Source organism: Mesoplodon bidens (genome assembly GCF_964165515.1).
Source record: "Mesoplodon bidens genome assembly, chromosome: 10".
Taxonomy (NCBI): Eukaryota; Metazoa; Chordata; class Mammalia; order Artiodactyla; family Ziphiidae; genus Mesoplodon; species Mesoplodon bidens.
Window position 1 is genome coordinate 40120434 of NC_138172.1, and position 27150 is coordinate 40147583.

Sequence of the window (27150 nt, forward strand, 5' to 3'; positions counted from 1 at the left end):
ACTAGGAAAGGGAGGGCGGGGCATTGGCAGGCCCCAGTGAGCAGCTATTACCGCGAAAGGCCACCACGGCAGCGACAGCCCGGGAGGGGGGTGAAGGTCGGCCTGGTTTTCTGCACTCCCGGGCTGGGCAAGAGAGTGAAAGAAGAGTGAAGAGAGTGTGAGACCGGGCCGTGGCCTCGCGGTCTAGCCGCTCTCCCTCCCAGACCTGCCCCGCTTGTTTGGATTTAATCTTCAGGTTGCCGGCGCCCGCCCGCCGGCCTCGCGGAGTGAAGGGAAACCCTCGCGCCTGTGGCTGGCGCCTTCCGAGTCCGGACACCCACCCGTCCTCTTCGCTTGCCCGCGGCAGCAGCGTCCCTGAACCGCTGGGTCGTGTTTGTGTTTGACCCGCGGGCGCCGGCAGCTGAGCGCGCAGCCGAGGCTAGTGCCGGCGGGGCGGGCGCGGCGGAGGCGGAGGAAGAGGGAGCAGGATCCCTGGGAGGCAGGGCGCCGCCATGGAACTGGGCCCCGAGCCCCCGCACCGCCGCCGCCTGCTCTTCGCCTGCAGCCCCCCTCCCGCACCGCAGCCCGTCGTGAAGGCGCTGTTCAGCACGCCAGCCGCCGGGGGCCTGTCGCCTGTCACCAACCTGACGGTCACCATGGACCAGCTGCAGGGACTGGGCAGGTGAGGAGGGACCGAAGAGCGGTGCCTGAGGCCGCTGGCCTCCCAGACGGCTTTCGGGTAGATCGGGCCGGGAAACCGGCCGGGAGAAGAGCGAGACCTGCCTGTCCGCCGCTTGGGGGCGGCCCCACCGGCGGGGGCCCGCCACGTGCACCCGCCCCCCCCCCAGGCCGAATGTTGGGCGGGAGAGGCCGTTCGGACCCTCTAGGGCCGCCCTCAGCCCCGAGCCGGGCCCGGTAGGGGGTGGGGTCTGCCCCGACTCCCCACCTTCGCCACCCCTTTCGGATTGCCCTGTGCTCTTCTGTCCCTATCCCAGGAAGCTCTTTGAAATCTCCCTCCACGCGGGAAGAGCATGCCCTCCTAGGCGCTCACTTCCACCCTTTGCTGAACCACCTCGTAGGAGCTTAGTTTCCTGTGAGCTTTGTTTCCTTTTCAGCAAAGGGACGTGACATTTTCTTTCCTGGCGTTTGCAGAATCGTCGCAATCCCTCGCCCCGTGCACCTTCCGGATGTCCACCCCGATGCTTTCCTAAGACCAGGTCTTTTTATTCAACTTTCCATGCCCCAAATCTCCCTGCTCTTTTCCTTATTGCAAAAAATGCATCCCACTGTTTTTCTGGTGAAACTGCTTTCTCTTCAATCTTGGACGTCACATTTTCTAAATAAGCACATGTCTTTTCCAATCTCTGAAAAGCAGGAACTTGTCCTATTCACCCCTGCTCCTAGCTCAGTACCTAGAACACATGCTCTCATTTCAGGAAATACTCCAATAGTCATCTTTGTCGTCCTGTCCTCTAGTGTGACCCAGGCCATGCCAACCCACTCTTTTCTCATCTCCTTTTATGCTCAAGTGCTAACTGGGTGTTCTGGGTGGCCAAGTGTTCCGTGGTGTGACGTAAAAGTAATGATGGTTGATGGCAGCATGGCAACTTGCCATGTCATGGCCTGTCTCCTGTATGTAACCTTTTAATTATGTCCTAGAGCTATAGAGAGAGTTACTTTTCTTGGTTTCAGTGAGTATGAACAGCCACTGGAGGTGAGGAATAGCAGTCTGCAGAGAATGGGCTCCTCCGAATCAACTGATTCAGGTATTCTTTTAGTCTTAAACATTTTTATCATGTGTCTGCCGTGTGGGAAGCAATACTTGGAATTTGCTGAAATGTGCGCTTTCACCTAGAAACTTAGTTTGGTGAGTTGAGATAGTAAACAGAAAAGTCCGGCATTGAGTGACAAACACCCTTAACAACAGTACAAAGGAGCCCCTGTGGCAGTTTATGAAGAGAAGAAACGTGTCAAGTGGCCACAAGGAGATGGCTTGTGTTTGGTGTTGAGGATGAGTAGTAGTGTGAAATTAACCATACCACTCTACCTGGCATTCAGGAAATCTTACTGGTTAAAATGCTGGGTCAAATTATTGGAAGTATAATGAAATTATTTCAGTGAGCCTGCTATGGAGAAACCGTGCTAGTGCATTTTATTGTAATCTGTAAGTTCATGTTACTGCAAGGTATATTTGCACAGATGCTTTAGGTTAGGGAACTGCAAGAGCAAAAGTCTTAAAATGTAGGCTTCTTAAGAACCAGGGATAGGATTGTGGCAGTGTGGCAAGGGAGAATGTCAGGAGCAGTAACACCTAACTTCCTGTACGATTATTTAGACATCGTGGAGGAAAGGTGTGCGCTAGGCAGGCCCTGGTGGCTCTGGGCCACGCTGAGCAGTGTCTCCTCTATTCTGCTGCCGTTGGTGAGTTGAGCACCTCACTTGACGTTATTTTGTTGAAGGCAATAAATACTTGCCTTGCTTGTCAGAGAACATAATTGTATTTTCCAACCCCCTGAGTTGTGCACATGATCTGACAGGGTATAAGATATTTGAAGCCAAAACTATTCCAGAAAACGAGTACCTATTCTCGAGTTCCAACTCGTTCCGTGGTTGGAACTCACAGAAAGTTAGCCTGGGTAACCTCTATCTGAATAACGAAGCAATCATGAGGTTTGGTTTAGGAACTTTTTTTTTTTTGATTGAAGTATAGTTGATTTACAATGTTGTGTTAGTTTCTGGTGTACAGCAAAGTGATTTAGTTATACATATATATAGTTATACATATATATAGTTCTTTTTCATTATAGGTTATTACAAGATATTGAATATATAGTTCCCTGTGCTATACAGCAGGACCTTGTTGTTTATCTATTTTATATGTAGTAGTTTGTATCTGCTAATCCCAAACTCCTAATTTATCCCCTCCACCTCCTCCTTTTCCCCTTTGGTAACCATAAGTTTGTTTTCTACATCTGTGAGTCTCTTTCTGTTTTGTAAATAAGTCATGAGGTTTGGTTTAATTCACTCTCCTCAAATCCTATTTTCCATGATGGTATTTGCAAGTAGGAAAGGATGAGTAGATATACTATGAAAATATTTAGACTTTTACAAGTTTTGGCAATCATAGAGACTCAACTTCAATTCTGGCAAAAGTCCAAGCCATGAGCCTTTGTTGATGGCCTTAAAGAAACAGTACTAGTAGTTTTATTTATTTATTTCAATGACAAAGTGGTGTATCATGTATTAAATCCTGAGAGGTGTTTTGTTTGTTTGTTTGTTTGTTTGTTGTAATTTCCCACAGGCTTCTGTCTGGATTCTCCTGGGCCATTGGATAGTAAAGAAAAGTATGTATTCACTGCTTTTAAATATTTGTGTTTAGAAAAACTTTAATTAATTAATTAATTAATTAATTAATTATTTTTTGCGCTACGCGGGCCTCTCACTGTTGTGGCCTCTCCTGCTGCGGAGCACAGGCTCCAGACGTGCAGGCTCAGCAGCCATGGCTCACGGGCCCAGCCGCTCCGCGGCATGTGGGATCCTCCCGGACCAGGGCACGAACCCGTGTCCTCTGCATCGGCAGGCGGACTCTCAACCACTGCGCCACCAGGGAAGCCCCAAAAACTTTAATATTTTTAATGAAATTCTTCATGTTCTGGGCTGGAGCTCTGGATTTAGCTATCCCTAGTAAGATCCCTGGATCCTATAAACAGTCTGGTATCTTTTGAGAATGAGTAGTTTGTGTCAGCAGTTTTCAGAACTTCCCTTCCTTTGTTTTAGCTGTAATTTGGTGTTCTGTTCCGGTCTCACCCACATCCTTGCTCCGACTTCTGACATCATTGTCTTAAGAAAACCTTTTGTTTGTTTGGTTTTTGTTTTGTTTTGTTTTGCTGCACCGTAGGGCTTGCTGGATCTCAGTTCCCCGACCAGGGATTGAACCCAGACCATGGTAGTGAAAGCCCAGGATCCTAACCACTAGGCCACCAGGGAACGCCCTAGAACTTGTATATTTTAAAAGAAGACCTGGGCTTGCTTTTTTCACTAGAAGCCCAGTGGTGGGTATGTTTATGAGAACAGGACAGCTTCAGAAATCTATTCTTCCATCTTGCCTAAAATGGGAATGTTTGACTCTCCCCTCACCCCACCAATCTGTAGGTTTGCATCTGCTAATATGTATACCTCTTTACTTGCTTTATTCTCATTATTTACTTTCTGATTTCATTGCAGCCTTGAAAATCCCATGAGGAGAATAAATTCCCTGCCTGTAAGTTAGTTCCCTTGTTTATTTTGAGCCAATACCTATTATCTGCCCCTTAGCTACCAGTATAACCTTGATAGTAGACCTTAATTTATACAGACTGCTTTTCCTTACTTTATCTCATAAACATTCAAAACACTCTACCTAAAGCAACTTCAATAATGGCTACCTCTTGAGGGCTTTTTCTTCCATCTCTAAATATTAGAGTTTTATCCAACCAGGAAGGGGGTTCTTTTTATGTAGTGATGTTATTTTGGGGTTGATTTGGTACCTAAGTCCTTGCTGAGAGGGCTGTAGATGTTGTGAAGTTAGGTGTAAATCCATGTAGTGGGAACTTCTATCTTGTGTTCTTGCAAGGTGGAGCCCTAGCCACATTTACTGGTTACCCACTGCAGTGTATGAGGGGCTACGTCTCCCTAACCCACCACCACCATATGTTTTTTCCTTTAGAACTGAGTTTCCATTGAATTTTCATTTATGTACCCTAATTCCTCTTTTCACTTTGATAGCAGAAGCTCTTGGGGTGTAGCCCAGCTCTGAAGAGGAGCCATTCTGATTCTCTTGACCATGATGTCTTTCAGCTAATTGACCAGGATGAGAACAAGGAAAACGTGAGTGTGGCGTTAATCTACTCACCTGGGGGCAGAGGTCAAACCGACAAGTGTTCATGGCTTATGGAGAAGTAGCTGGGCTGGCTGCTTCCTGGGAGACTAAACCTTCACCAAAGTCATGATGGTCTTTGGAGTCAGAAAAACCTAGATTTGAATCCTACTGCTTGCTAGCTGTGACCTTGGCTTTTTTTTAGGCTTCTTTGTTTCTTTGTGAAATAGGAGTAACAGTCCCTCATAGGATTATTGTGGGAATTAAATAAGGATAATGTAGATAAAGCATTTCAAATGGTTCCTGGCAGGTAGGAGTTGCTCAGAAGGTAGCTCTGAGGAGGAATTATATCCATGAATACTTTATCTGGAAGGGTCTGGCCAGGCCTTCCTTGCCTCTTTGTGCTGACCCTGGGATGAGTTAGAAGTTTAGAGAAAGGCTTCTTGACAGTATTTGAAAGAACAGAGCCAACAAGTCCCAGGGGATCTCAGAGTAACTGAAATGGTAGCTTAGAGGGTGAGTTGGAGTGGTGCAGCCAAAAGTCCAAGAACTCCCTGGCCTGGCTTTTCTCACACCTGGCGGGGCCCCTTGCACAGAGTAGGCACCAAAAGAGTTCAGTGAATCAGCTCAACTTTCCCGGTCTTCTTTCTCACTGTATTTCCATATCTATGTATTTCCATAGCATACTTCTTATAATCTTCCAGACTTAATACTTCCAGAACCTACTGCTTCCATGAACTCTCCCAGTGATTCCTTTGGCAACTTGCAAGATGTCCTGAGGGAAGTACAGAAATGAGTTCCTGCCTTGAGTGCTTAGAACACTACATCTCCCTCTGTGTAGTACATTTAACCAAGCAGTCTAACGCTATTGTACCCATGCCTGGTCTCTCTCCCCACAACCCCAGGTTGGCTTCTCCCAGGTTTGCCTGCTTGGAGCTTCATTCTGGAGGGGAAACAGCATAGGTTAAAGAGCTCTTGCTCTGGAGTTGTCCAGTCGGGTTACGAAGCCAGATCTTCAGCACATCACTTAACCTATGGGCCTAGTTTCCTCATCTGTAAAGTGGGGATGATCGGATGGATAAATGAGCTAATGCACTGAAAGCACTGTATGGGCATGTAAATACTCTGTGATGTTAGCTGTGCTTAACAAGTTCTTCAGTGGATATTTTAGGGTAGGGGAATTATTAGTGCTATTAAACTTTAAGTAAATGAAATCATACAGTATGTATTCTATCTCTTCTGGCTTTCACTCAACATTATGTGAGATTCATCCATGTGGTTGAATAAACCAGAAGGGTTTTGGGGTTTTTTTTTCTCATTTTATTGAGAAATAATTGACATGTATCACTGTAAAGTTAAGGCATACAGTACGATGGCTTGATTTACATGTATTGTGAAATGATTACCACAGTAGGTTCAACTAACATCTATCTTCTCATATAGATACAATAAAAGGAAAAGAAAGGAAAAGGGGAAACTTCTCCTTGTGATGAGGGCTCTTAGGATTTACTCTCTTACCATCCAGAAGTGTTAGCTATAGTCATCATGTTGTCATTAGTTTTTTTCCCCATTGCTTTTAGTATGGAAAGCAGTAACTTTAAGTGTTTTTCACTTAATTATCTCCTATTGGTAGGAAGAAGATGGAAAATATAAAGGCCTCTTTTAAGTTTAGACTGAAAAGTTTTTATTCCTATTCAATTATATTGAAATGAAATTGCTTTCGATTTTAGAAAGTTTTTTTTAATTGAAGTATAGTTGATAGAAAGTTGTTGATTTAGTTTTTAACCCATAGTGTTTTGTGTACCTGGCAGATACTCATGTGTTTATTAGGAAATAAAGTGTTTGTGGTAAGAGAAAAAAGTGCTGTATCAGTAGTTAGCTTTTGACAGAATCTTTGAAATTCTTAATTACACAGATCCAGTATTGGAATTAGATCAGAAATGGGTTTGGAGGCAGGTGATCAATACCCACTCCCTTGCTTGTCTCCTGAAGCTATAGCTGAGACCCTAGAGCTGTTTTTCATAGACAGTGGATGATGTCTCAATTTATACTCTCTTGCAGGAAGGCTTTGAGTTTAAGAAGCCAGTAAGACCTGCATCTCGAGGCTGCCTGCATGCTCATGGAGTGCAGGAGGGTAAAGATTTCTTCACACAGAGGCAGAACTCTGCCCCAGCTCGGATGGTACGTGCTCTGGCTTTCATAGTCCTGGGAGTTCCTGACGGGAAGAGATGGAAGCACCCTCTTTAACCTGGAGTTGAAGCAGTAGCTCTTGCTGTCTTTACCTTGACTTTGTTTTTTGAAACTAGGCTCACATTTTTGGTGTTTCTGCTGTGTCTGGAGAGCAGACAGGCAGAAGCAGAAGTGAGAGGTGATATGTTTGAAATATTGGACTTGAGCAAGGAATATTTGACCTTGTCAATTATGGGAATTCTGCAGGCGTCCTGGGTCATTCTTCTGAATGTATGTATGGTGGGATTGTATGTCTTACTTCAAACTTGTCTTTTACAACGCGTCCTGAATGCTGAGAGGTACTTCCCAGAGTGATTTTGTTTGGAGAGAGCACTTGTCTTCTTCCAAACTTGGTTTATTAAGAACTATTATGTATCCCAGTGAACCCATTGCCTATAAGGCTACTTGACAGTATTTGGGGCCACTTGTCCCACAGTTATTTACTTGCCAGAGACTGTCATTACTTCCTAATTTCCTACTGATGATCTGACAGATAGCTATGGACTAGAGAGGCCCAGCTTGAGCAAAATGACCGCATTTGGTTTCCAGGTTTTCCTGGGAACTTGCATCTGAAAATACAGCTTTCCAGTCTGGCTTACGGTCTGAGGTTCAGGTTCAGCTAGTATCGCTACTCTGTCTAGCATTTGCACAAAGCAGTTTATGTTCTCCTGTCTTTAATCTTCATAAGCCTGTGAAGTAGCTGGAATTACCCCACTTTACAGACTGGGAAAGTGTGGTCAGGGAGGTTGGGTGATTTGCCAAAGGACACAGATAAATGAAGACCAGAATTAAACAGTCTGCTGATTCCCAAGTACACAATAACCCTCTGAGAGCTGGGTATCCAAAACTAAATATCTCTAGTGTACACCTGAAGAACACAGCACCAGGGTTTCCTGTAATCACTTGGCCATCCCTAATTGTAGGTGCTGAGGGTACAAACTGAAAGAAAGCCAGTGCTAAGTGCAATGGTTTGGCTTTTGATCATGTCAGAGGGTATTTCTTTCTTTTAAAAATATTTATTTATTCATTTGGCTGCATTGGGTCTTAGTTGAGGCATGTAGTATCTTCGTTGTGGCATGTGGGATCTTTTGTTGCAGCACACGGGGCTTCTCTCTAGTTGACATGCGGGCTCAGTAGTTGCAGTGCACAGACTCTCTAGTTGTGGCACATGGGCTCTCTAGTTGTGGCACGCGGGCTCTAGAGCGTACGGGGTTAGTTGCCTTGTGGCACGTGGGATCTTAGTTCCCAGACCAGGGATTGAACCTGAGTCCCCTGCATTAGAAGGCGGATTCTTAACCACTGGACCACCAGGGAAGTCCCAGAGGGTAGTTCTTTTGTATCCTTGCTTTTAGTCTCCAAGCACCATCTATATTTCCTCATAATGGCTTCTTGGTGTAGGAATCATGGAGAAAGAATTAGATCCTGTCCAGAGATTGTCATTTTCTATAGCATATCTGCACCTGGGGACGCCAGAAGCTGGGTTACAGAAATTGGTATTATACCATAGGGTGAGCCTTCAGTGGGTGCTGCCCCATGATAGAGTTACCTGCTCCTAGGCTCTGCTGGCTAAAAAACTGCCAGTGTGCCCAAGGTGTGCTCAGGTACACTTGTGGAGGATGAGAGGCAACCCAGAACTTGTTTTATATTGTGAAGCAAAGCTAGTGCCTGAACCAGAGTAGGCCAGCTGCAGAGAGGACCCCTAGGTGAGGTATCTACTCAGAAAAGCAGAGGGCTGCTTGAGGATTAATGCATTCATACCCCAAAGAGATTCGTTGCTATGGGAGAGAAAAAAATCTATCTCTGAACTTTTTTCCTGGCTTTGGGAAGTACCTGGAAAAGAAATAATTCATTATCATCAATGTTTGTATTAGCAGTGTTTATCTCTAGATGGTAGATTTTTGAGTGGTTTTTATAAATTTTCTATACTAAATATATATTCATTTTATAATGGGGGTTTTACCTGAAAAACAAGATAGGGTTGCTTAATGAGATATACTCTATATTTTGACTCCAGGAATGGTCTCTCTTAGGGAGAGTATAGTGGGGAGAAAAGCTTGGGCTTTGTGGTCAAACAGGTGAGCTGTGTGATCTTGGTAACCTCTCTTAAGCATCTGTTTCCTGATTTATTAAATAAAATGAACAGGATTAACTACCCTTAGTGTATTGTGAGGCTTAAATGGGATTATACATAAAAGGTTATATCCTAGTGTCTGGCACAAGTAATTCCTCAGTTAAAACTGAGCAGCTGTCATTTAAATTCCAGTTCCAAGTCTAGGATGGACTTTCTTTGTTGCGGCACGTGGGATCTTTCGTTGCAGCTCGCAGGCTTCTCTCTAGTTGCAGCACACGGGCTCCAGAGCGCGTGGGCTCTGTAGTTGGCGACACGTGGGGTCTCTAGTTGTGGCGTTCTGGCTTAGTTGCCCCATGACATGTGGGATCTTAGTTCCCCAACCAGGGATCGAACCTGTGTCCCCTGCATTGGAAGGTGGATTCTTAACCACTGGACCACCAGAGAAGTCCCTAGGGTGGACTTTCTAGAAATTTCTTGACTTTATATCCCTCTGTCAGAACTGGAGTTACAGAAGCGTTCTCTAGTCCCTTTTGTGGTTTCCATAGCGACCTGGTATCTTCTCACCCTTCCTCATTTTAGCAGATTATCACTTTGTCACAACCCCCATGCTGATCCCTGTTCACCAATTATAATCCTCAGAAAAAACAAACCTTGTCCTTCACAAGAGGCTAGCCCCAGATCTCATTGTAAGGTGAATTGCTCCTGGGGAGAGTTCTTTGTGAAGGCTACTTGGCCTGACTCTACTCAGAGCTGTGTGTGGACATCAATTCATTTATAATCTTAGGTTTCATTTTCCTTTGATTAGAGCTGCTAAAACTTCTTACAAAAAATATAACATGTTTTTCTCATAAAAACTAGTGACCCATCCAAGGAAGTCAAAGCTGATTATTTATTAACAAGCCATGAATTCTGTCTTGTAGCTTTCCTCAAATGAAAGAGATGGCAGTGAACCAGGGCATTTCACTCCATTTTTTATGCCCCAGTCACCTGTGACTGCCACTTTGTCTGATGAGGATGATGGCTTCATGGATCTTCTCGATGGAGAGAATCTGAAGGTACTATGTGTGTGTGTTTTCCCATCCATTTACTAACTACCCTGGAGAGAAGTCATCTGAAAAGGAATAGTGATCCCCCAACTGGCAGATATTTTTATTCATTTGTTGGGAATTTATTGAGACTGCTTCTAGCCTGATTAAATCCTATGGAGGAGTTCAAAAGAAGACACTGATATGATCCTTCTTACCCTGAAGGAGCTGACAATCCATTTTTCTGGCAAGAGATGTGAATCGGGAACAGTGGAAGAATAGCTGTCACGTGGTGTAAAGCTGAGGAGAACACGGTGCCTCCTCATGGCCCCTCAGGGGCATACCTTTAGCTATGCTCAGATACCGGGACTGTTAAGTGTTACTCTTTTCTGACCTTAAAATGTTGGGGACGGGGAAGGGGGTGAACATTAGAATGCTTCCTATCCAGGTCTTTCTGGTATTCTACAGGAAGAATTCTAAAGTAGTTAAACCAATGTTGTCTCTGCTGGACCTTTGTGATGCAGTTTTTCTCTGTTTAGAATGATGAGGAGACCCCGTCCTGCATGGCAAGCCTCTGGACAGCTCCCCTTGTCATGAGAAGAACTACAAACCTGGTAAGTCCCGGTGTGTCTAGAGGGAGCCACAGGAATCAAAATTGTTTCTTTTGAGATTCTGTGGTTGGGTCTTTGGGCCTTTCCCTTGACTGGTCGCTAGTGTTTCCTGGTGTTAATGCACACTGTTTTTTCAAGTTTGTTTGTTAGGAGTTTTTTTGGTTTTGTTTTTGTCCTCATTGGTGTGTGAGGAAGTCTGGGTAATATAAAATGCATGCAGTTCTTGTTTTTATAATTTCTAGTTCATCTCAACTGTTCGTGGTCAGTTAATGTCTTTTCTATACAACTCTGACCTCTCTATTAACTTCTTTAAGATCACTGGATAATGCTGGAAAATATCTGCTAAATTGAATTTAAGAGACTCAGTTATTCTCAAACTCTGTCAGATTTGGTATCAGCTTAGATTTTAACTGACAGCTTCATGGGTGAGCAGTTTGTATCTGACAAGGAATTTGATCTCAGGCAGCAGGAATAGAAAGACTTTTGCTACAGGTACCATCTGTACCCACCCAGACGATGGCTCTGTAGCAGATAGGGCTATCCTTCTTTAGGAGTGTTGACTGGAGAACCCTGGCCCAGAACAGAAAAAGGAGATGCTAGCCCTGCCCTGTTCTGATGGGGAAGGAGAGAACACACTGGACTACCATATTGTTTTACTTTCCACAGCTGAGAGAATGTGGAGAGACTGGAGCACATTCAGAGAACACCCAGTAGAAGGAGGAGACTCAGACTGTGATAGATATTATGGACTGGTTGAATAAGTTGGGATAGAAAGGCTTCGTTTGAAGAGGAATTAATTAGTCTTTTTTTTTTTTTTTTTTTTGGCCTCGCTGCGCAGCTTGCAAGATCTTAGTTCCCCGACCAGGGATTGAAAGCGCCGAATCCTAACCATTAGACTGCCAAGGAATTCCCTGAAAAACCTTCTCAATCTGAAGCCTTTAGTCTGAAGACTGTTTACTTTATATCATTCTTATTTATTTACATTCCTTAGCATCAGCACACTTGGCAAACAACAGTAACTCACAAAATGTCTCTCTCTCTCTCTCTCTCTGTCTATCTCTCTCTCTATATATATATATATTTTTTTAAATACCCACCTATCTATATAGACTGTAGGCTTCTGTTTCCATCAGGGACACTTTCAAACAAAGTCAGACGCAAGGCTGTGCCTATACAGGAACATATCCTCATTTATGCAAACACCTAGGGAAAGTGAGATAGCATCACAATACAAATACAGTTTTGAAGCCACTTACACATTATAGTAGATTAATGTGCAAAGTCTTGAAGCCACTTACACATTATAGTAGATTAATGTGCAAAGCTTTGAGGGAATAGGCTACCCCAATACAAATGTTATGATGAAATTTACTAGGTCCTTTTGAAAGACAAAATTATATACAGTGTGAGATTGCTTAGGAAATGGCTATCAGTTTTTTGTTTTTTTTTTTGCGACACACGGGCCTCTCACTGTTGTGGCCTCTCCCATTGCGGAGCACAGGCTCCGGACGCGCAGGCTCAGCGGCCATGGCTCACAGGCCCAGCCGCTCCGTGGCATGTGGGATCTTCCCGGACCGGGGCACGAACCTGTGTCCCCTGCATTGGCAGGCAGACTCTCAACCACTGCGCCACCAGGGAAGCCAGGTTATCAGTTTTATAAGTTGGATTTAAAAATCATGAATAGTATGTGTGGGCCCTTCACAGTTGGGGGTTTCCTTTCACAAACATAGTAGATTCACAATTGCTAGGGGCTGAGTTGGAACTGGGGTTTCTGCCCTTGAGGAGCTTACAGTTCTTCTGAGATCCTATTGAAAGCAGTAAGCCCTCTTCCCAAAAATGCTTCCAGCTCTCCTAGGTAAAAAACAACAACAAGACAAAACTGACCTTGCTTTTCTGAACAACATATTGTTAAAATAAACTTCTGTTAAAATAAACTTCAGAAAAATAAGGGGAAAATCCTTGGTCTCTAGGAGAGCCAGTGTGGGAGTGACACACTTGCTGGGGGACTATCAGGAACATTTCAAAGAAGAGGCAACACTGAAATTTTAGTATCAGCTTGAAAGGGAGTGGTTTACAGGGTATGAAAGTGTATTCAGCACAGAAGGAAAAGCCCTGCCAAGGAACACTGAGTTGTGAACGGGCTGAGATGAGTTTAGAGAGCTGAAGTCAGACTGTCTCTACCACTAGTCAGGTGGGCTGCCCTCAGACTCTGAGAAATTAGTCTTTAAAAGATCAAGTACTATAGCACATCTTCCTGTATTTCTTTTGGCTTTGTAAGTCTTTTTTTTTTTTTTTTTTTTTGCGGTAGGTGGGCCTCTCACTGTTGTGGCCTCTCCCCTTGCGGAGCACAGGCTCCGGACGCGCAGGCTCAGCGGCCATGGCTCACGGGCCCAGCCGCTCTGCGGCATGTGGGATCTTCCCAGACCGGGGCACGAACCCGTGTCCCCTGCATCGGCAGGCGGACTCTCAACCACTGCGCCACCAGGGAAGCCCCTGTAAGTCTTGAATTAAAATGCTCTGGTACAGGGCTTCCCTGGTGGCACAGTGGTTGAGAGTCCACCTGCCGATGCAGGGGACACGGGTTCGTGCTCCGGTCTGGGAAGATCCCACATGCCACGGAGCGGCTGGGCCCGTGAGCCATGGCCGCTGAGCCTGCGCGTCCGGAGCCTGTGCTCCGCAACGGGAGCGGCCACAACAGTGACAGGCCCACGTACCGCAAAAAAAAAAATGCTTTGGTACAATCCAGAAAGAAAAACAACTGAGTAGAGAGAAGGACTTTTGAACACAGTTTTGAAGGCACCCCTGCCCCCTGCAAACTTAGACTCAACTCTATTTTACTGCCTTAACTGGCTCTGATTTATAGTATAATCCAGCTACCTCACACCCTTCTGGATTAAAGTGGGCTGTTAAAGCCTGTTCAAGCCGCTCGAGCAAAGTGCAAATAATAAACTAGAAGGGAAGAGGAAGCCAAAAATGTGTCCCTGGCTGGAAGGTAACAGTTATTTGACTCTTAGGACCCTGTGCAGACAGTAGGCTTTTGAGGGCATGGATAGTCTTCCTCATTTCCGTATAATGTCAGCTTTAGAACATGTTCATTGAACACCAGGGACTTGGTGTCTACAGTGTGCGAGGGACTAGATAAATGGACAGTGTCTGTTTCCTAATTCAGGATGGATCAATCTTAAACCATCCCAGGAAGTCCTTGGTCTATTCTCTTTACGATTCAAGTGAGTGTATGTTAATGAAATACATTAAATGGGTCTCTTTCCCCCCCCACCCCCACCAAGGGCAATCGTTGCAAGCTGTTTGACTCCCCTTCCACGTGTAGCTCCACCATGCTGTCAACGTTGAAAAGACCAGACCGATCGCAAGAGGAGTCCCCACGTGGAAATAGGAAGCGGAGGAAGAGTGTGGCTGGGGCCAGTCCCAAAAAGGCAGCCAGTCCAAAGAAGCCCCAGGAGGTTAGTTATGCGGGGCGGGGGGGTTGCTCAAGGACTGTGATATTGTATCTTTCAGTTCTAAATTGTCCATTTGATTCTTTTTCTCTGCTGAGACTTACTGTTCTTGTTTCTCATTTGTTTCAATCATGTTCATAATTGCCTGTTGAAGCATTTTTATAATGGCTACTTTAAAATCCTTGTCAGGCAATTCCAACGTCTGTTTCTGGTGTGGCTTTCTGTTGATTGTCGTTTCCTATTCAAGCTGAGATTTTCCTGGTTCTTGATATGACAAGTGATTTTTCAGTTATATCTATATTCTTTGGGTATTATGAGGCTATGTAACTCTTCTGTTTTAGCAGTCAGTCCTCTGGTACTGCAGGAAGGTGGGGATGGAAGTTCAGGTTCCCTTGATATGCCACCTAGGGTGGGGCAAGCCTCATGTTTGCTGGGCAGGATTGGGAGTTCAGGCTCCCTTCTAGGCCTCTGCTGACACCTTCCCAGTGGAGTAGAGATTGGGACACTTAAGTACAGCTGAGCAGGGGTGGAAGTCTAAGCTCCCTACTTGTTGGGCCATGGAGTAGGGCCATAAATTTTTTTCCTTGGTGTTAGTTTTAATTTTTCTTGTGTCCTGTTCTATATAGATCTATAAATTTCCCACTATTTTAGGTTTGTCTCACAACTTTGATTGTAGTGTTTTTCATTGTCAATTAGTTCTAGGTATTTTAGTTCTTTTATTTCCTTGTGATGAGAACTCTTAGGATTTATTCTCAACAACTTTCATATATACAATACAGCAGGCTTAACTATAGTCATCATGTTGTACAGTACATCCCTGGTACTTATTTATATTATAACCGGAAGTTTGTACGTTTTGACCACCTTCATCCAATCCCCCTCCCCCACTGCCTGCCTCTGGTAACCACAAATCTGATCTCTTTTTCTATGAGTTTGGTTTTTGTTTTGGTGGTTGTTGTAATGGTTTGTATTGTGTTTTTAAAGTTTTTTCATTCCCCATATAAGTGATGTCATACAGTTATTTGTCTTTCTCTGTCTGACTTACTTCAGTTTCACTTGGCATAATGCCCTCAAGGTCCATCCATGTTGTCGCAAATGGCAGGATTGCCTTCTTTTTTTTTCGGTATGCGGGCCTCTCACTGTTGTGGCCTCTACTGTTGCGGAGCACAGTCTCTGGACACGCAGGCTCAGCGGCCATGGCTCACGGGCCCACCCGCTCTGCAGCATGTGGGATCTTCCCGGACCGGGGCACGAACCCGTGTCCCCTGCATCGGCAGGTGGACTCTCAACCACTGCGCCACCAGGGAAGCCCTGCAGGATTGCCTTCTTTTTGTATGGCTGAGTAATAATCCATTGTGTGTGTGTGTGTGTGTGTGTGTGTGTGTGTGTGTGTGTGTGTGTATCACAACTTTGTTATCCATTCATCCGTCAATGAACACTTAGGTTATTTCCATTTCTTGGCTATTATAAATAATGCTGCTCTAAACATGGGGGTGCAGATATCTCTTTGACATAGTGTTTTCATTTCCTTCTAATATATTCCCAGATGTGGAATTGTTGGCTCCTGGTTAGTTCTGTTTTTGATTTTTTTTTTTTCTTTTTTGTCTGTTTGCTGCACCACACAGCAGGTGGGCTGTTGGTTCCTTGACCAGGGATCGAACCCATGCCCCCTGCATTGGAAGTGCAGGTTCTTAACCACTAGACCTCCAGGGAAGTCCCTATTTTCAATTTTTTTGAGGAATGTCCATACTGTTTCCCATAGTGGCCATCCCACTTTACATTCCCACCAATATTGTACAAAGGTTCCCTTTTCTTCACATCCTTGCCAACACTTGTTTCTTGTTTTTGTTGTTTTTTGTTTTTGGCATCACCACGGGGACTGCGGGATCTTAGTTCCCAACCAGGGATTGAACCTGGACCCCCAAAGTGAAAGTGTGGAGTCCTAACCACTGGACCGCCAGGGAGTTCCCTCTTTTTTTTTTTTTTTTTTTAATTTATTTATTTATGGCTCCGTTGGGTCTCTGTTGATACGTGCGGGTTTTCTCTAGTTGAGTCAAGCGGGGGCTACTCTTCATTGTGGTGCTTGGGCTTCTCATTGCGGTAGCTTCTCTTGTTGCAGAGCACAGGCTCTAGGCCCGTGGGCTTCAGTAGTTGTGGCTCTCAGGCTCTAGAGCACAGGCTCTGTAGTTGTGGCACATGGGCTTAGTTGCTCTGCGGCATGTGTGTTCTTCCCGGACCAGGGCTCGAACCCATGTACCCTGCACTGGCAGGCAGATTCTTAACCACTGCACCACCAGGGAAGTACCCCTCTTGTCCTTTTGATGATAGCCATTCTTATAGTCATGAAGTGATATCTCATTGTACAATAGTTTGATTTTCATTTCCCTAAACGATTAGTGATATTGATCATCTTTTCATGTACCTATTGGCCATTTGTGTATCTTTGGGGAAATGTCTATTCAGGTTCTTTGCCTGCTTTTTAAAACCAGATTATTTTAAAGATGCAGACGTAGAGAATGGACTTGAGGATACGGGGAGGGGGAAGGGTAAGCGGCGACAAAGTGAGAGAGTGGCATGGACATATATACACTACTAAGCGTAAAATAGATAGCTAGTGGGAAGCAGCCGCATAGCACAGGGAGATCAGCTCAGTGCTTTGTGACCACCTAGAGGGGTGGGATAGGGAGGGTGGGAGGGAGATGCAAGAGGGAGGGGATATGGGGATATATGTATACCTATAGCTGATTCACTTCATTGTACAGCAGAAACTAACAACATTATAAAGCAATTACACTCCAATAAAGATGTTTAAAAAAACAGATTGTTTTTTCTCTATTAAGTTGTATGGATTCCTTATATATTTTGGATACTTACCCCTTATCATATAATATGTTTTGCAAATATTTTTTCCAATTCTGTAGGTTGTCTTTGCATTTTGTTGATTTCTTTTAATGGGCAGAAGCTTTTTAGTTTGATGTAGTCTCAATTATTTTTTATTTTGTTGCTTGTGCCTTAGGGGTCAAATCTAAAAAAGTCATTGCCAAGACTCATGTCAAGGAGCTTTTTTCCTGTGTTTTCTTCTAGGAGTTTTATGGTTTCCTGTCTCACATGTAAGTCTTTAAGCCATTTCAAGTTATTTTTTGTGAGTAGTGTAAGATAGGGGTCTAATTTCATTCTTTCACATGTTTATATTCCATTTTTCCAGCATGATTTATTATTGAAAAGACTGATCTCTTCATTGAGCATTCTTGGCTCCCTCGTCAAATACTAGTTGATGGTATTTACACAATTTATTTTGTAAACATGCACTTTCACTTTTCTTGTGGACTTGCTGGGTCCTAGGCTAGGCATGTGTTTAGCTTTAGCAGACACTGCCATATAGCTTTCCAAAGTGGTTGTCCAGTCAGCCCTCCGTATCTGGGGGCTCCGCATCCATGGATTTAACCAACTTTGCAATGCATTCTTACTGAGCACTAGCTGTACTACGTGTCATTTTACATGAGCATCCTTGGGTGCCCTGAAACCTATCTCACAGATACCGAGGGCTGGCTGTACTCAGAACAGTGTGTGAGAGTTCCAGTTCTTCCACATCCTTACCAGTAGTATCCGGTGTTGTTCATCCCTTTAACTTTAGCCATTCTGGTGAGTGTGTAGTATCTGATTTTAACTCTCATTTCCCTGATAGTTATTTTTCTTGGTCTTAGATTTTCTTCTCTATTACTCGGCCAAGTTTCTAGCCCATATTTCTATTGGGTTGTCTCTTATTTGTGGGAATGCTTTATATATTCAGAGATGAATCTTTTATTGAGAAGAATGCATATCTGCCCACTCTGGCTTGCCTGTTCTTACCTAATCTTGTTGTTTTGATGAACAATTTCTTGATTTTTTTTTAAACATGTTTTAATTTATCAGTCTTTTTATGTTTCGTGTTTTTTGTGTACTACTTAAGAAATCCTGGGACTTCCCTGGTGGTCCAGTGGCTAGGACTCCACGTTCCCAATGCGGGGGGCCCGGGTTCGATCCTTGGTCAGGCAGCTAGATCCCACATGCTGCAGCCAAGAGTTTGCATGCCACAACTAAGACCTGGTGCAGCCAGATAAATAAATATAAAATACACTAAGTGTATAAAAGAAATCCTTACTTCCCCACGATTAGTCCTTTTGACGTGTCCTTTGAAATATGAGTGCTTCATTGCTACTAATGACAAAGTGTTCCAGGTTTATCTTGTACATTTCTTGTCCCAGCCTGGAGTCTATCAAAAAGCTCTGGTTTCTTTTAGTGGAAAATACAGTTGACCCTTGAACAACATGGATTTGAACTGTGAAGGTCCCCTTATACGCAGATTTTTTTCAGTAAATACATACTGTGGTACTGCACGATCTGTGGTTGGTTGAATTCAGGGATGTGAGATGGTGGCCTTAACCCCCGTGTTGTTCAGGGGTCAGCTGTATTATTTAGGGAGCACACTGACCTAGGGGCTACTTACTGCAACCCTGGAGCTTCTCAGTGGGTAGAGCTAAGAAATACCTTTTTTTAGACTTAGCCCTAATTTTAATCCTCCTTTTTTTTTTTTTTTTTGCGGTACGCGGGCCTCTCCTGTTGCAGAGCACAGGCTCCGGACGCGCAGGCTCAGCGGCCATGGCTCACGGGCCTAGCCGCTCAGTGGCATGTGGGATCTTCCCAGACCGGGGCATGAACCCATGTCCCCTGCATTGGCAGGCGGACTCTCAACCACTGCGCCACCAGGGAAGCCCCCCTCCTTTTTTTAAAAAAAAAAAGGAAGTTTCAGAGCAATTCAGTTAGAATTGAATTCAGTTCAAATAATAGTATATCTAGTCAGTAACCCATATTCTTTTTTTCACTCTAGATTCAGTCAAATAAGAAAGGTATCTTTTTGCTAAATATGGATGTTAACATTTCAGTCTCTTCTTCCTGACATGTTCCAGGTGAAGGTTTTCATAAGTTCTGTTCAGAAGCCTGGCCTCATCCTCCACCTTTGATTTGTTACAGATTCTACATCAGTCTTTATGCCTGGTATCTTCCCCAGAAGGGACCATTGAGAATATTTTGGATAATGACCCAAGGGACCTTATAGGAGACTTCTCCAAGGTAATTGCACGCAGAACTGCTCTGTGATGCAGGATTGGCAGGGGGGTACCTAAAACGCCCCCCCTCAGCCTTCCTCCCTCCCTGAAGTGGCTCCTGGGGTTCCCCCCACCCCACCGCACTAAGGGGACGCAGTTTGAAATTTTTTTTAAGATAAGGAAACACATTCTTGATCAGGTGTATCTCAGTCTCTGTGGGACTATAGACCTTACTGGTGCTGGTCAGAGGTTTCAAGTAGGGAGCCACCCACCAGCCGCCTTGACACCAACCCAAAGACCAGGCTCTCTTGGAACTGTGTTTGTGATTATAAAAGCAGTATTGCAGAAAAGTGTAAAGAAGCAGAAATAAACCTCTAGCCTCACTGTATATAAGTCTGTATATCAAAAGGTTCTCTTAGAATGTCCAGGACTGAGACTAAATTTCTCCATTGTCCAGAAGAGCATGGCCCTCGAGGGAAAGGTCCTTAGGGAGGTCCAGAGGAAGGTCTGCTGATGGCCTGATACAGGTTGGCTGCCTTTGAGCTGTGGTGAAATGTGACACATTCCTGTGTCAGTAGTAGCTTGTTTAGCCACATATGATTTGAAGGTCCCCAGGTCAGTCTTTTACATATTAATGTAGCTAACATTTATGGAAACACTTATTATGTGTAAGGCAAAGATTCCAAAATGAGACACAGTTCCTTCCCTCAAAACACTTAACATATGGTCAGTAAGACATCATGCCACATGGACATGTACTACATGTATCACATGGTGGATTGAAGTAAACATCAGCACAGTGAAAGCAGCAGACTAAGAAATAAAAGGCTTGTCTCAGTCTCAGCTAGGCGATTAGGGAAGGTTTGGATCTGGACTAGATATTTCAACCAGGTGGGAGAAATAAGTGGATTAAAAATAGAAGACAACAGGGAGGGGGAAGGGTAAACTGGGACGAAGTGAGAGAGTGGCATGGACTTACATATACTACCAAATGTAAAATAGATAGTTGGTGGGAAGCAGCCGCATAGCACAGGGAGATCAGCTTGGTGCTCTGTGACCACCTAGAGGGGTGGGATAGGGAGGGGGGAGGGAGACGCAAGAGGGAGGGGATATGGGGATATATGTATACATATAGCTGATTCACTTCATTGTACAGCAGAAAGTAACACACCATTTTAAGGCAATTATACTCCGATAAAGATGTTAAAAAATAAATAAAATTTTTAAAAAAATAGAAGACAGTTCTAGTCTGAAGGGAAGAGCAAGCCAAGACCTGGGTGTGGTGTGTTCTTGCTGGTAGAAGCTTGCACCTGAATTGAAGCTGTGGTTGGTTGTGTTTGTCATAATAACCCCACATAACGGCCATGGGATTGGGTGAGCACTTGACTCGGCCAGTCAGCCCTAGTGAGTAATTACTGATGTGCCTGTCCTTCCCCCTCAAGTCTGGGCCCAGCCTCACTCATTCCACCTCCAGTGTCTAGCACCATGCTGGACATAGCAGGTGCTTAGTAAACAATGAAGTCATTCCTCTCTGTGTCCTTTATGTGCTGCACACAGTCTGGCTGCTGAGGTGAGGGTTCCTAACAAAAGCGGGAGAAAAGGGAAATCACCTGAGGTTTCTGTATTCAAGTCTGGCTTACTTGCTGGCTAACCTTGGACAAGGTACCTAGCTTTGACATATGGAAATGGGGATAATGTGCCTTATAGGTCTGTGTGAAAATTCAATGTCAAGATATTAATGAAGTGCCTAGACAAGTAACCAACATAAGTATTTCTCTCTCTCTTTCTCTCTCTTTTTTTTTAAGTGTTACCTCTTTCATACAGTTGCTGGAAAGCATCAGGATTTAAAATACATCTCTCCAGAAATTGTAAGTCATCCTTTTGGAACCTGCCACACATGGAATCTATGTGTTCCTGGCAGCCAGAGTTGATTCTCCTTGGCTTTCTCTCCACAGATAGCGTCTGTTTTGAGTGGCAAGTTTGCCAACCTCATTAAAGAGTTTGTTATCATTGACTGCCGATACCCATATGAATATGAGGGAGGGCACATCAAGGTATGGATTCCTGAGGCTTGTGGGCGAGCCCTGCTGTTGGAGGCATAGCAGGATCCCTGGACAGCATCTGTGATTTTTTTTTTAAAGGGGGAGGTGACACCTGGCTGCTCATTATAATGCTCACATGCTGGTTCTGAGAATTGTAAAAAGAAGCAGTGGGCGTGAAAGGCATTTGACTCCTGGTGCACTGAAAGAATGTTCCCTGGTCTGCACTAATCTCTACCACACTGTACGGCAACTGCTTCCTGTTCTGTCCCTCAGGCCATCACTATCACCATCAGGCATTTCTAAATGGTACCCACTGACTTCTAAGCCATGCCTGGACATGAAGCCATGAGGAGAAGCCAGTCTCTGGCAACATGTTCCAGTCTGTGCCAAGCCTAGTGATGCCTCTTACATTTATAGTTGCCTGGTTAGGTGGGTGTTGGAACATACTTTCCCAGGAAGAAAGTAATTGGTTGTGCCCTCTTAATCTTTTAACCAATAATATAGTGTTGAAATACGGTAAGGATGTACTTTAAATACAGTGTTAGTGTTTGCCACTGTCATGGCTGTGAAAGTCCCGGGCATTCACAAATACCACTCATACAGTGCACACAGTCATAACAGAATTTGGGGTGCCCATTTGAAGACCACTCTCGAAGAATCATTACTGCGAGTGTGAAACGAGAGTCTCTGGTGCCTTCACAGGGTGCAGTGAACTTGCACATGGAAGAGGAGGTTGAAGACTTCTTACTCAAGAAGCCCATCGTACCTACGGATGGCAAGCGTGTCATCGTGGTGTTCCACTGCGAGTTTTCTTCTGAGCGAGGCCCTCGCATGTGAGTGGGCTCCAGGGCATGGCCCCCGTGGTGCTTTTGTGGGACCACCTGTTGCACATCGAATGTCATTTCCATGCCTTAGCCTACACACATGGTGTGTAAATACCTAGTTTTGTAAAAGTATCAATTCACGTGTAACAGGTATTCTCTCAAATCCTTACCTGTTTTGCAGTCAATTGATTTCATGAACAGCTTCCTGGAGTGTAGTTTATAGGCTTGCCCTAACAGTTTCACAGTAGTCGTCGTGGAGGGCTTTCTGGCTTCCCCAGTCCAGCCTGTGACACAGGTGTTCCCTGTGCAACATCCCCCGAGGATCTGGCCTCTGCTTCATCACCCCCACTCCTGAGTTAGTCCTGGCTACTGCTGGGCATGGCTCACTGTCCAACCTTCCTTTGTATTGAATTAAACTCTGGCTCTTCCAGTTTCCCCCACTGTCCTTATTTCTACCTATGGGGCTACTGTTCTCAGGTGACATCCTTCAGGTACAGTGTGGTTGCTCCTTATGCAAATGCCAGAAAAGTGTGATGTCCTCTCTGCAAAACTTGATGTGATGCTCTCGAACACTTGTCAAATCCACGTTTGCAAAGGAGTGGGTTATGTTACCTTCACGTTATCGCCACATTAGAGGTGAAAAGAAATGCCGCCCACCCCCCCATCCCCACCCCTTATTAATAAGAACCTCTGTTAGGGCTTTGTTGACTAAGGCCCTGTTATAGTTTACTACAAAGATAAGTTTTATACCAAAATAAGTGAAAGTATAATTACAATAAAATAACATCACTTCAGATTTAAAATAACACTCTGATGCTCTAACAACATCTTTCCACACTCTCACTAATGGTGACAGGACTGGTTCTGAAAATGTGGTCAGAAGTGTGTGGTGGTATTAAAAAGCTAGGGGGGGTGCCAAACAGCTGCCCATCTGTGCTAGGTCCCTTCAGAAAGGACTGCCAGCCTGGACGTGTCAGGGGCTATTGAGGCAATGAAGGTACAGCAGTGAGTAAACAGGACTGACCTGCCGCAGGGGAGGTCCCAGTGGAGAGACGGAAGATGGTTGTGACAAATGCTGAGCAAACAGGGACAGAGGTGGCAGGGAGCAGTGCAGCTTCACTAGAAGTTTCCAAGAGAGACTTTTCTCATGGGGCTCAAGTTCTTGTGCCACCTTTTTATTTGGAACCATTTCAAGCTCAGAAAGAGTGCATGCTTCCCCTGATTTCATCGACTGGTGATATTTTGCTGCATTTGCACACACATAACTACAGGAGTATACAGTACACTACACAATAGTCCATTTTAGTACAGGATGCAAGTAGGTGCCCTGAGACAGGAACAAAGCTCAGAAGGAGGTAAGGGAGAGACACTGGTTGTGGAGGGTGGAGAATGCAGAGGGAAGCTGGCTGAGAAGCTGTCACCGAAGATTAGGTGCTGGTGGTGGCAGGGAAGATGCTGGGCAGAGATCAGTTGCTAGGGCTGTTTAACTTGAAAAGTTGGGAAGAGACCATCTACCTGCCAATACGAGGCAGTGGCACGGGCTGTGAACACTATTCCTGAAGATAATAGGTGGCCAGGAAATCACAAGTCGACACTGATTGTTTCCAAGAATGAAGGTAAAGTTGGGGAGATGTGTGTAAGGAACACTGCTTTTACTGTGTAGAGCTAACCATGCTTTGGCTTTCCTTCCCCTTTATAGGTGCCGATATGTGAGAGAGAGAGATCGGCTTGGTAATGAGTACCCTAAACTCCACTACCCGGAGCTATATGTCCTGAAGGGCGGATATAAGGAGTTCTTCCTGAAATGCCAGGTAAGATGGACTCTCTGAAGGGCAGGGGCCGCCTCTCCACCCAGATGTCTGGTGGTCATGGGTGTTTCTTGCCAGGGGTCTGGGGATTTGCCCTGCACACAGAAGGGCCCTAGAACCTGCTGAGCAGAGCTTTGCAGCCCCCAGCAGGGAGGGCGCAGGAGTGTGCTTATGAAGCAGGTGTGCCCTGACTTCGTCCTATCTTCCCGCCAGTCTCACTGCGAGCCCCCCAGTTACCGGCCCATGCACCACAAGGACTTTAAAGAAGACCTGAAGAAGTTCCGCACCAAGAGCCGGACCTGGGCCGGGGAGAAGAGCAAGAGAGAGATGTATAGCCGTCTGAAGAAGCTCTGAGGGTCTCAGTGCCAGACAGCAGCAGCCTGAGCCTCCCTCCCTGTCCCCCTCCCCTGTTTGCTATAGAGAAACTTGAGCAAAGGGGCCAGCTGTGTGACATTTGGAGAGAAGGCCTGAGGCTTCCATGTCTTAAACCTACCTCCAACTCTCCCAGGGCTGGAACCCAGAGCATCCTGCTGGCTCTTCTGTCCCTGTAAGTTGTCCTCCTTCTGCAACAGGACAGTCTGCCAAGGCTGTCAAGTGCCACAGCACAGTTCCAAGCACCAAGTCAAGATGTTCTGACTCCTCATCCCCCACAGCTGGATGAGCCGCCTGGGCCTCGTTGGGCAATGGCCTTCTTTCCTGAGGGGAGGGGTAGGAGAGTCCGAATGGAGAGAAGACTCACAAATGCTGCTGGCCAAATACCAAAGACAGCCTGCGAAGGAAAGGTCTTTGTGGGATAACCCATATCATTAATTTATTCAACTTTATCAGTCACTTTTGTTTCTTTCTTTTTTTGTAATCAACTCCTGGAGACTTTTATTTAACTGCTTCTTTAAGTTACAATACTGCCATCCTAGGTGGGGTTTTATCATCCCAGGGACTACCTCTGCCTTTAATTTAAAGAAAAAAAAAGAAAAAGGGAGGGGGAAGAAGAGGGACATGAACTGTGGGACAGAGTGTCACCCCCAGGAGGCGCTGCAGTACTGGGGCTGCTGCTATTTACAGCCAAGGACTGAGATACTGGTGGGAGCAGGCCCCAGACTCAGGCTTGGCTGCAGGACATAAGCTAAACCTCCCAGACCTACCTCGAAGGCCCCTGAGATCTACTGGGGTGACCCTGCTCACTGTGATGTTGCTGGTCTAGGAGTCATGGTCAGGAAAGCACTTGAGGCGGCTTCCATTGGGCCACCCCCAGGTCAGTGTTGGAACATGGTAGAGCAGGTATCCCAGTGTAGGCGGGCAGGGATGGGGGGCTCTACCAGATGAGGGAAGGGAGTATATATTGAGTGTCTTTCTTCTATTACTCTGATACTCTTTGATGGCTTCTATTTTAATTTTTTTAAAATAGTCATTTTATGAGTCAAGGAGTATCAAATCAATGTTGGCTGGGCCACCCAAGGTTGGGGAGAGGGGCTGGAAGCCCTGGGCATTAGAAGGGAGTGGGTGCTGGCAGAGATGACTATAGAATGTGTTTCTCAGGAGGCAGCGTGGTGGATTTTGAAGGTAAAACTTTGAGTTTATCATGTTTTGAGGGACAGGGAGAGATGGATTATCACCAGTTGCCCCTCATCTCATCCCACAGAAGTAGGGGTCTCAAAGGAACACCTCCCAAGGAGCTGGGGCTGAGTTGATTGATTCTAGACAGGCCTGTTTGGTTCCTGCTCATCCCCACCCTTAGGCGCTGGCTTCCTCACCATCTTTGCTCCATTGGGGTATAGCGAAGTTTTTCTTATACAGCAGATTCCGTCTCCCCTCTTGCCCCGGCTTCCTGTTCTGGGGGCGGGGAGAGAATCAGTGATACTGGAGATGACTGGTTGCTGTGTTATGGGTTTGAGTTGCATTTGACTATAAAGCAATCTTGTTAGAAAAAGTATGTGGGGAGGAGGGGAGCAGGGGGAGAAGGCCTCTTCCCCCACACACATTGAGACACATCTTAATTAGTCTGTAATCTTGTTTGTAGGGATTCTGTTGGTTGAATGCCTGAAAAGGGAGGTGGGATGGCCTTCAGAATGTACCAGCTTAGTAACACTGGTAACCAACTGTTGCAGGCTCTGAAAATAAAAACAGTCTTGAACCCCATGCTCTCTGCCTACTTCATAATGTATTTAAAGGGAATTGTGAGTCCCTTTAAAAGTTCTGGGACCACACTTGACTAAAAACCAGAGGCTGGGGCAGCGACATTTCTTTAAGAGGCCAAAGAGCTGTCATGTGGCCTGGCGTCAGGGATGGCCAGATGACCTTCAGTTATTACTCTGAGTCCAAAAACAAACTTGTGATTCAGGTTGATTTACAAGATGCAGTAGGGGCATGAAAAGCCTGCCTGAACCTCTGACATTCTCTTACAAGATGTATTAATTCATAGGATTGAGCAACAGACCAAAAGAGGGGCCACTGTAAAGGAGATAGGAGTTTCAGTTGTGTTCTGAAGGAGCCAGAGAGGATACTGCAGAAGGAAATCAGGCAGATGGTGAGTCATGGGCCCACATGCAACCAGAGAAACTTGGACCTGTAATGCTGGGGGCTATTGCCACAACGGATACCAGCTCGAGCAAAAGTCTATTACAAAATAGAGTGGTGCCAAGATAGCAAGTAATCTGTGTTCTTTTTTTGCGGGGGGGCGTACCACGTGGCTTGTGCGATCTCAGTTTCCCCACCAGGGATGGAACACAGGCCCTCAGCAGTGAAAGCGCAGATTCCTAACCACTGAACACCAGGGAATTCCCTCAAGCTTCATTTAGACATAGTTCCCTTCTGATTTGCCTCCATAGTAGAGGCATTATTCCAGCCTTTAAAAAAAAATTATAAGACAATGTGTGAAGAAAGGAAGTCCCCTGTGATACCAACCTCCAGTGAGTGTTACTGTTAACGTGCTCATAAAGATTTGGAGGAGAGAGCACTATCTCCTTCATCTCCCCACTTCCTCTCCCAGATGGTTTATTAACCCTTCCAAAGAGACACTGCATGTCTAAGCATGGCCACCCTACTCTCCACTCAACTTTTGTCACACCATTTTTTTAAACAGTATATATATGTAGGTATATATACATGTACATATATAAAGAGTTATGTACAATAATATCTAGAGGTGATCTTCAACTGCATATAAAGTC

At 45.2% G+C, this 27150-nt stretch overlaps 1 protein-coding gene across 3 annotated transcripts; it reads left to right on the plus strand.

The window, feature by feature from the left end:
• On the plus strand, positions 1-26111 carry CDC25A (cell division cycle 25A). Of its 3 annotated transcripts, none has more exons than XM_081247291.1 (15): positions 5-661; positions 1672-1745; positions 3281-3323; positions 4204-4240; positions 4747-4845; positions 6896-7015; positions 10055-10189; positions 10699-10773; positions 14058-14231; positions 19236-19334; positions 21115-21177; positions 21265-21363; positions 22054-22184; positions 23875-23986; positions 24197-26111. In XM_081247291.1, the coding sequence occupies exons 1-15, from the start codon at positions 492-494 to the stop codon at positions 24335-24337; spliced, it is 1572 nt and encodes a 523-aa protein (XP_081103417.1). In that variant the 5' UTR covers positions 5-491; the 3' UTR covers positions 24338-26111. The 3 variants fall into 3 exon arrangements, with proteins under 3 accessions (XP_081103418.1, XP_081103417.1, XP_081103416.1); XM_081247290.1 differs by having other exon boundaries at positions 6-661; positions 4744-4845; XM_081247292.1 differs by lacking the exon at positions 6896-7015 and having other exon boundaries at positions 1-661; positions 4744-4845.
• The last annotated feature ends 1039 nt before the right edge of the window (positions 26112-27150 follow it).